The sequence below is a fragment of the Carassius auratus genome, chromosome 16 (genome assembly GCF_003368295.1).
Source record: "Carassius auratus strain Wakin chromosome 16, ASM336829v1, whole genome shotgun sequence".
In the NCBI taxonomy this organism is placed as follows: domain Eukaryota; kingdom Metazoa; phylum Chordata; class Actinopteri; order Cypriniformes; family Cyprinidae; genus Carassius; species Carassius auratus.
In genome coordinates, this window is record NC_039258.1 from 3,832,800 (window position 1) to 3,842,995 (window position 10,196).

At 38.7% G+C, this 10,196-nt stretch overlaps 1 protein-coding gene across 4 annotated transcripts; it reads right to left on the reverse strand.

Annotated features, from left to right (window-relative positions):
* Positions 1-1,795: 1,795 nt before the first annotated feature.
* LOC113115782 (WD and tetratricopeptide repeats protein 1-like) lies at positions 1,796-9,970 on the reverse strand. 4 transcript variants are annotated; one of them, XM_026283397.1, is made up of 16 exons: positions 9,744-9,970; positions 8,607-8,732; positions 7,789-7,872; positions 7,593-7,639; positions 7,417-7,528; positions 7,155-7,342; positions 6,680-6,862; positions 5,507-5,601; positions 5,282-5,397; positions 5,125-5,200; positions 4,047-4,134; positions 3,791-3,955; positions 3,466-3,701; positions 3,217-3,385; positions 2,930-3,122; positions 1,796-2,828 (listed from the first exon to the last, which is right to left on the reverse strand). In XM_026283397.1, exons 2-16 carry the CDS (start codon positions 8,670-8,672, stop codon positions 2,631-2,633), a joined length of 2,016 nt encoding a protein of 671 aa, XP_026139182.1. In that variant the 5' UTR covers positions 8,673-8,732; positions 9,744-9,970; the 3' UTR covers positions 1,796-2,630. The 4 variants fall into 4 exon arrangements, with proteins under 4 accessions (XP_026139182.1, XP_026139181.1, XP_026139183.1 ...); XM_026283396.1 differs by having other exon boundaries at positions 8,607-8,735; XM_026283398.1 differs by having other exon boundaries at positions 4,047-4,131; positions 8,607-8,755.
* Between the last annotated feature and the right edge of the window lie 226 nt (positions 9,971-10,196).

The following is a 10,196-nucleotide window of genomic DNA, read 5'->3' on the forward strand; positions in this document are numbered from 1 at the left end:
ATTACACAGTGAGGAAAAAACTAGTATTCAGCAGAAAAACAGACTTTGAATAATTGTGGGCAGGGAAAGTGAAGGTAAAACACCTTCATCAGAGAAGCGCACTGGGATTCAGAGGCGAATATTGCGTCAATTCAGAGCAGCCAATCAGCTGCGAGAGTCACATCTGCGCTGCAATCTTGAGGCTGTGCCTTAGATACAGTAAAATAAAAATAAAAAAAGATGTTTGTAAAATCAAAAAAATATATATTGTTTTGTGTTCAGTCATTCATATGTTGAAAACAAAAATAAGACGTATGCATCGCAGGCTTTCTGTGGGTCTTAAAAAGTCTTAAGTCTCCTCTTCACAGATTAAAGCTAGCCTACAGAAGGTATTGTAGCAGAAAGTCTTATTTATAAAGTGGTGGCATTAAATGTTGCATGCACTGCAAAGAATGAACATCTTGTTCAGTATATTCGTCTAATTTTTTTCAGTACAATATCCAAACGTCATAAAATCAAGACGCATTTAATGGAGAAATTTATATGAACTCAAAAATGAAGTGAGTTTATGCTTAAAACATGAACGAATATCTCTCAGTGGGGAAAGAACATTGATTTCCTTTTAAATTAATGTGATTTGTCTGAGCTCATTGAAAGATAATTATTATTTTGACCATAAACTAACTTATTTTGATTTGATTTCTTGTTAAAAGCGTGAGAACAAACTGATTCGATTGAGTGAGTCATTTACTCTGGAGCCGCTCTGATTGATTCAAACTCGTGACTCAGTGACTTCAAGTGATTCACTAGCAAAAACAACAACAAAAAAACATTCATTTTCCAATTTTGCCAATTCTTGTAATGATTTTAAAAAGCATGTATAATGATCATGGTTGAAACTGAGTTTTCGAGACTCAGAATCAGTTAAACTATTGCTTCGCAAAATGATTCACTGTTTCGAATCGCTCTAAGAGAATCGTATTGCGAATACTTTTTTATTAAAGGGCTGTAAACACCAAATACGATAAAGATAATTCTATATATAAAAAAAATATCTGTATTAAAGAACAGCAGAGTCTACACCACAGTTATAACGATAAAGCCACGGAGAAACGATATCGTTGGAATCACTTTCAGAATAATGTTTTACAGCTGATGAACAAGTAAAACTAACAGCCAATCAGATTCAATCCTACTGTAACGAGCTGGAGAATTTAAAGCAGCAGGTTCGCGAATCATTTTAGTTTGGAACTTTGGAGCAGGTTCGCGAATCATTTTGCGAATGGACTGATTCACGATCCGAGTCTTGATTCGAAATGATGGTTGATTCAAATCAGGACTTCAGTGTGGATTCGTGAATCATTTGATTTAGAGAGGATTTGCGAATCATTTTATTTGGATTATGACTCAGTGGGTTTGACTGAGATATACGATACTGTCGCGATAATAAGGCGATTATCATACAGTATGGTTTTTTTACATAATGCCCAGCCCTAGAATGTACAGTAAAAGTTATTTATTATTCTAGTGTCAAGATTATTATAGGTAACTAAAACTTAACACATAAAAAGCTAAACTAATCTGGCTTTAAAAGGTAAATTATTATAGATATATATATATATATAAGAAAATAAAAATTCACACATAATATTTGTAAATAAATTAATTTTATTTGAGACAGATGGGAAAAGAGTGGCTGTGCGTTGTCTTTCCGGCTCTTCCGATGGCTCTATGTCTGAAATTAGATCAATCTAGTTCGTCTCCATTATAACTGCATTTATAAAGCCATGCTGCTGATGAGAAAACTTACATTTCATTTTCATATAATACAATGTTTTCCTTTGAAAACCCCCAGCAATGCTCATGACAGCAACAACAGAGCTGCTGCACAACTTTAAATGTCTTTTTTTTTTTTTTTTACGATGCACTAAACTATACTGAAATATGACTGCAGTGAAACAGACACAAATATCACAAAATAGACCCAATTCTAGTCTCTTTTACTGCTGTTAAATCTCATCTTCTCATAGCACACTGTGTCTTTATTCTTGTCTTCTCAGGTACGTCGATGAAGATTCATGTCCTGCTCGCGATGATGAAGGAGGTAAAAAAAAAAAAAACCCCACAACAAACCCCCTTAAGAACATCATCATCATCATCAACAACAACAACAACAAACATTTTCAGTCCCAGCAAACCTGACTTGATAAACATTCACAATGCAAGTCTGGGTCGAACAGAAACACTGTTTATTCTCCAGAATAAATTCCAAATGAAAGTGCTGCAGACCTACAAACATATCTCTATGAACAATAACACTCAGTTTCTGTCCTCTGGCGCTCAGAGATCATCGAGATCATTCGGGAAAGAAACAAAACGAGACAAAAATCGCGTCCACAAGCAAGCCCCGCATTAGAAAGACCCAAGCGCTGTGCAACTTTGGAAACGAGCTTTAACCTGACGGCACACTGAATGTGCTGTGGATACTGATCTGTAAGTGCTTTGACTTTGCGAAGGGAAACTGAAAGAGGGAAGGTGGGTTTCTCACTTCTATCTGCATAGTGCGGAGCGGCAGCATTCATTCACTCAGCTTCGTGTCGAAGAACTGAAATCGCAAAGTGCTTTGAGGAAGGTGAGCTGTGGAGACGGCTCTAGCTGGAGCGGCACTGAACCTGGCTCTCCGAGCTCTCCTCATCATCAGATCCCTCGGTGCCTCGGCTGCTCAGACCGGAGATACGATAACCCATGTTCAGCAGCATCACCTCCAGCGGATCCGCATTCATGCGCTTCTGATTGGCTTGGGCTGCACCCTCCATGTCCTCCACCACCCGACAGTTCTCGTTCTCCGACTGGAGATCGGTTACACACCAGAGAAAACAAGTCACGTTTGGTGCAATCAACAGTCTTTATCTTAATAACTGATAAAGTACTGAATAACTGAGGTGTGTACCTCGGGTCTGGGGCTCCAGAGCCGCACCACGGGGTCGATGCCGCTGGTGGCCAGGAAGCAGTAGCTGGGGTGCGGCTGAAGACAGTTCACTATAGACTCGTCCCCCTGTAGGATCCGCACCAGGTTCGTCGTCTCTTTGTTCCAGATGAAGAACGAGCCGTCGTCTGAACCGCTCACGATGTACTGGCCTTTACTGCAGAGAGACAGCCAAACATGAAAACAACAACATTTAACAAACACATCAGGCAGACGTGATGCATCAGTAGGAAATATGTCAGTAAACTGACCTCCCGAAGAAGTTGGCTTCTTTAATATCCGTGGTGGTGTTGCAGTGTCCGCAGTAGCGATGCTTGTAGTCGAAGCTGCGTTCTCTCAGCACGATCTCATCCTCCGGGATGGACTCCTTCCGGCTGAAGTTATGGAAGCGGACGGAGCTGTTCCCCTTCTTGTCGTCAGCTGGATGCATGAAAAACATGCAGTGTCCTGATTATTCAAATGCATGCACACACAAACCCAAGCTGTAAGACTGAACCTACAGGAGTCTGTTTTTGAGAAGAGGGCCGCCTTGATGTCTCTGTCGAGCGCGTCACATGCGCTGCTGTGCGCCTGCTCCGGAAACTTGCTCCTGAAGTCATCCAGACACTCCAGAGCCTCGGCGATGTACTTGAGCTCGAACAGGCAGCGCACTAAGCGGAAGTGTGCCTTCAGATGAGCCGGGTTCAGAGACAAGGCCTTCAGACAGTCACGCAGCGCGTCGTACAGATCTCCGTCCCTGACACACACACACACACTTTACATTAAACTGTGCGTGTGATGCATCATGCTGTTTCTAACGTCGTGCATCAGAAGCGTGTATCGTACCACTTCCTCTTCATGTACGCGGCGGCGCGGTTTCCGTACAGCATGGCGTTGTGTCCGGCTTCATGGATGCCCAGACTGTAGAGCTGGATGGCTTGAGTCCACTGCTGGCGCGCGAACGCTTCGTTAGCCTGTAGCTTGATCCGCTCCAGATGAGGAGGAAGATCACTGGAGACACACACACACACACACGAGTCTATGATGGCCATAACAACATACAGATGTGACCGTGACAGAATCACACATGCATCAGTATTACCTGGAGACTTTAGCTAGTTTGAGGCGGCTAGCAGGAAGATGAATCCCATTGGTCACACCATTGGTGGTCTTCCCATTCTGTACCTCTGCCGTGAACAAAAATGAGTTATGAGCACACGATTAGTTCGTCGAATCATTATTTGTGAGTTTGAGAGTGAGATCGGATGATTTAGTAGCGTTTGTCGTTTAAACTTTAGTAGAGAAACATTTTAGAGTTGAAGATGAAGTGATAAATTTCTGTCAATCAAAAAAAGTTTATCTCACAATTATGACTTTATCAATTCGCAATTGAGTGTTTGTATCACGCGATTTTAAGAAAAATATCACAATTACCTTTTTTTTATTTTGCAACATTAAGTATCAATGAGTTTTTTTTTTTTATTTGTATTAATATTTGTATTAATAATAGCTAATAATTGTTAATAATAGTTTAATATTTTCCGTTTTCATAGTACTTTTAAAGTTTTAGTAACATCGTTGTGATTTTATCGTCTTGTTACTTTTAGTTTTAGTTGTATTTTAGTACATCAAGTTAAACTAAAATAAAGAAATGTAGTCTTGGCAGCTAACTAAAATAAAGCTAAGCTTAAAATAAGCTAGTATTAGTTTAAAAAATTTATGATTTTTTTTTATTTAGCAAGATATTTAACATTTTTAATCTACTTGGATATTTAAAACAACCTTTTGTCATCAAATAATTAATCACATAAAAAATTACAAATCTCTTTACATAATGCATGTTTACTGTGTATATTTATTATGCATATTTAAATACAAAAACACACCTTTTAAAAATACTTGTATATACATTTATATTCTTATCTAAATACATTTTTAAAAAAAAAAAACATACATGCATGTGCTTATATATACATACACACACACACACACATTAAACATGCATATATTATGTGAACAAAACTTTTATTTTAGATGCCATTAATTGTTTGACCGCACTAGAAAGAAGCAAATTATTTTTTTTAGCTATATCGTTCATCCCTAGTAATCATTATAATCCTAAATGCAGTAATACCACTGACTAATATATTTATAATAATAAGACAGCGTTCACATCTTACCTGATGACGCGTGGCATTTTTTGGGCAGCAGAAATGTGTAAGGCCTCTGTTTGAAGGTCAGATCAAATAAATAAACCTGCAAACAGGAAGCAGTATTGTGTAAGTGCGCATCCCTCATGTTGTGCAGTGATATCAGCAGCGAGCTCCACTAGTTTACCTGCTCTCCTCCCATGTTCACCAGCAGCTCGGTGCCGTCAGGACTGAAGGTGACGTACGTGGCCACCAGAACTCGTAACCTGTTGTTATAGTCCGGAAGCTTCACGGGTAAGTGACCTACAAACAGAGAGAAACATCTGTCAGACCTGTTCATCCCAATAGACAGAGCACGTTTAGGTCACGCCCCCACACCAGGTGACCATCCATGAGAAACACAGCGGCAAACCTGCCACGTAGTACTGTCCAGCGCCGTCCGGGATCGATTTCTGCTGGTCACAAAACGTATGAACTCCGGCTGAGCTGCTCTGATTCATAGACTTCCTAGAAGACGGTTAAGAAGAGCGTAACGTTACACACTAAATAAAACATCCCTCAGAATTATAACAACATGGATCTACGTATTGCATTTAAACGTAAACATTTTGTTTCAGCTAGTTGCAAGGCAACATTTAGATTTAGTTTAAGGTTTACTGAAATAACGAACTGAATTTTAAAATGTATAAATGTGTATTTGTAGAAATAGACAACAATACACTTTAGTCACAATTATACATTTCTCTTATGCTAAAAATCATTAGGATATTGAGTAAAGATCATGTTCATGAAGATATTTAGTAAATTTCCTACCGTAAATATATCAGAACGTAATGTTTGATTAGTAATATGCATTGCTAAGAACTTCATTTGGACAACTTTAAAGATGATTTTCTCAATATTTAGATTGTTTTGCTCCCTCAGATTCCAGATTTTCTAATAGTTGTATCTCAGACAGATATTGTCCTCCGAACAAACCACACATCACTGGAGAGATCATTTATTCAGCTTCCGGATGATGTATATATATCTCAATTTCAACAAATTGACACTTATGACTGGTTTTGTGCTCCAGGGTAACATGTAGTAAAATACACAGTAAAAATTACTAAAAAAAATCTTTAAATAAAAAATAAACTATAATACTATGTCAGTGATATTAAAATAGTGCCAGTGGTTTTATAATGCTATAAAATTAATGTTACTTTTTGAATGATACTTTTCATTCCCATTTTGTTCTGAATACCCTTAAATCTAAAGATTTGTCATGGAGTGAGAAGAGCTAAAACACATCATTATAGTGTTTGTAAAAGTTTAGTTTTCTGAATTTCTAGATCTAATAATAAAGCAAGGCTTTGCGATACAACAATGCAATTTTGACCAGGTGCATCTTACTTTCAATATTCAACCCAAAAATGTATGCATTTTTTTTTATTCTAAACACGAATGAGATTTGAGAGCTGCTTTGGAGGGGAAAATCATTAGCAAATCAAATCCGTCTGTTCATTCTAACACTAATAATCACCGTCTGTATTGTCATTCTGTGTTTCCTAGTGAAGTATTGGTGTAATAAGACGGAGATGACCTGTGATTGTGGATCATTCTGATGTCGTAGAGCCGGACGAAGGGTCCGTTGGCCCCCACAGCCAGGTAGTTGTTGTCTCGAGGGTTAATGGCCAGACACTTGGCTTCCACGAGCTGCCCACAGTACTCCGTCAGATCGATTAACACCTCGGAGCGCTTACTGCTCTCTCTCAGATCATACTGCCTGATGGGAACAACACAGACCAGACTTGTGTTGAGGAACTGCATGAGAGCTCTGGGCCATGGCACCTCACTCAGATTCCAGATCTACAAATAGTTGTATCTCAGACAAATATTGTCCTCCGAACAAACCACACATCAATGGAGAGATCATTTATTCAGCTTCAGATGATTCATAGATCTCAATGACTAAATTAAATGTTAAATTAAATGTAAGCTTTTATTTCTCCATCAGCTCACAACCCCCTGCAGTTTCTCCACAAACCCTGATTCTGATCAGACTGAGCTCTCCGTACCGAATGAGTCCGTCCTCCGCGGCGCTCCAGAAGGTGTTGGGCCACATGGGTGCCGTCGCGATGCGCTTGACGCGGTTGGTGTGGTCTGAGAACATGTGAGTGGTCTCCTTCGCCGTCAGGTCGTGCACGTGCACCTTGGTGTCGGCGGCTCCTGTGATTAAGATCCGGTCCTCGGAGTGAGGCAGGAACTGCAGACACACACACGTTCACAGATGAGCACACACATCCTGGCATGTTACCTAGATGCAGACGTGCACGTCACCTTCACGGAGAAGATGTTGGCTGCGTGTCCCGTGTGCATCGTGATGAGCTTGGAGTGCCGGAACGGATCCCAGATGATGGCGTGCTGGTCATCCGAACCCGAGGCCAGGAGACTGGAAACAACACACACAGTGAGTTTATGAAGAGACACGGAGACGAGGAGAACTGTGAACTTACTCTCCTCTCTCATTCCACTCCAGACAGTTCACACAGCCAGAGTGACCCTGAAACACAGAGCAATATTACTCTTCTCCATTCTAAAAATACAGAGATGACAAAGCAGAGTATCGTTTCTTCACATGGGGTTTACATTCAAGTCTTAAAGACACAGCAGCAAAAACCAGCAGTTAACACACAACCACTCATCAGTCACCTGTAGCTCCGCCTCCAGCCCCAGACGCTTTATAAACGGGTCGGTCACATGATAGTGTCTCTGGAAGTCCAGAGCCCGGTTCTCCTGCACACACACACACACACTTGTACTGCCTTTCTGATTTAAAATACTCCCTCATTGTTGCTAATACAGCTAAAAGTAAGATTTCTTTCAAATCTGTAAAGACTATGTTTATATGCGTGGACTCATGATAACAACAAAGCATTGTGCTTTTGTAAAATAAAGCAAATAGGATGCACTTTCTGCCGTCTTGGTCTTTGTAAGACCCCGAAACTCTGTGTGTACTTGCATTGAAAAATATATCTATTAAATGTTTACTTTTGTTTATTTTGATAGTACATTTAAGATATTGTAATTTGCAACTACATGTCTAATACCAGTATTTGTCTGAGACACAACTATTTGAAAATCTGGAATCTGAGGTTGCAAAAAAAAACAACACCACCTAAATATTTGATTAAAGTTGTTCAGATGTTCAGTTCACAAAATATCTTCATGGAACATGATCTTTACTTAATATCCTAATGAGTTTTGGCTTAAAAGAAAAATGTATCATTGTGACTCATACAATGTATCGTTGTCTATTTCTACAAATAAACCCCAGAGACTCAAGACTGCTTTTGTGCTGCAGGGACACAAATGGTTTATTAATAAAAGTGTGAGAAATTGACTAATGCTTCAAGTCTGCCAGAAAAATCTTTAGTGACATTTGAATGAACGAGACGTTTAGAATCACATCCTACAAGACATTCGGTGTCCTAACTCTCTGATCTGGTGTAAATCCAGCCGCTGCTCACCCGGATCTGGCGGCGCTGGAGATCAGTCGTGACGCTCCGCAGGGACATGGTCTCACAGCACGTCATCAGGACGCCCAAGATCTGCGATCATCTGTGCATCAACACAAGCCTCTCGGAGAGGCCGAGCTTCTGGAACACACGCAGAAAAACTGGAAGGTAGTTAGCACTTGATTACTTTAAACGCTCTTCCTGTTGCTTTTCTGAAGGATTGTCAATGCATATGTATGAGGACTACAGGTTTGATTTTTTTTAAAACACTTTTTGTGTCCGATTTAATTTCAGAAACCAGAGGCAAACATGTTGTTTTTAAATGCACTTGACTTCTCTTTTTCAGACTAGTGAAATAAAACATGCATTTTAGTGTAGAATACAATTATTTAATTCTAGTTTTTTTCATTTTTAAAGGCAGTATGTTTTTTCTCCATTAAAGTAACGCTTACATGCCACAAAATCTAGTTTATTTATAGTTCCTGACAATTTTTTTTTCTGATTTATAATATTTTGCTTCCATAAACCATGTCTTCTTTCACACTACTGGAAAGAAAACATCCAAAATACATTTTATTGCACTTTATAAATTTTCATGTGTTGATATATTTTCCAAACTGTATGTGTATATATATATATATATATATATATATATATATATATATATATATATATATATATATATATAATCTTCTCTTACACATCAAACATAACACTTTTATTCCTCTTTATATTCTGGAGGTTTATTCATATATCATTCACACTGATGATTTATATGATATTCTACTCCTAAAAAACACGGTGACATATTATATATTAATAAAGCACTTCACAGCTACACAGTAAGCTGTAGTTCACTAAACAGGCCTTTTATCTTTATAATCATCCTTATTAAGTGAGTTTACAGCACATCAAATGTATTTATCTGAATTAAAATATGATTAATTTGAGCGTCAGCTAGTTTGACGCGATCACCAAAACATAAACAATTAGCATTAGCCGACTAGCGACGCCTCAAAACTCCACATTCACACAAAACCAGACACTTCTGACAACAGTCAGCAGCTAAATGCTTATTACAGATCTTTTAAAGCAAGATTTGTTTCAAAATCAACAGATATCAGTGAAGTGTGAGGAATATTGTCTTACCTCGGAGTCGGTATGGCCTTTTCTCTGCGCAGCTCGATAAAGCGATATTTACGCTGAAACCCGACTATGCTTTCACTTATCGATTTCAATGCTTTGACTATCCTCTGAGGAATGTCTAGAGCTAATAAAGAACTAGTTGTGATGAAGCATTTGGGAGATTTTGAAGCCACATTAACGAGCAGCTTCCTCGACTGCGCGGGTTGCCAGATTCGCGGAAATACAACATCCGGACACTTTCGGGTTGGTGTTACCACCAATCAAACGTTTTTGAGCACTGAAATGTTGAATGTTTTTAAAGACCTCTCTTCTACTCGCCAAGCTTGCATTTATTTGTTACAAAATACAGAAACGCAGATATATTGTGAAATATTTTTACTATTTAAAATAACTGCTTTCTATTAATTTTTATATATTTTAAAATCTAATTTATTTTTGTGATCAATGCAATAGTTT

What these genes read in the sequence shown, in the direction of transcription:
- LOC113115782 (XM_026283397.1), bottom strand. Translation starts at nt 8,672, where the DNA reads ATGACGTGCTGTGAGACCATGTCCCTGCGGAGCGTCACGACTGATCTC. An exon ending in AGAATGATCCACAATCACAG is followed by an intron (nt 5,602 to 6,679) that starts GTCATCTCCGTC and finishes ACCGTCTTCTAG; the next exon opens with GAAGTCTATGAATCAGAGCA. An exon ending in AAACTAGCTAAAGTCTCCAG is followed by an intron (nt 3,956 to 4,046) that starts GTAATACTGATG and finishes GTGTGTCTCCAG; the next exon opens with TGATCTTCCTCCTCATCTGG.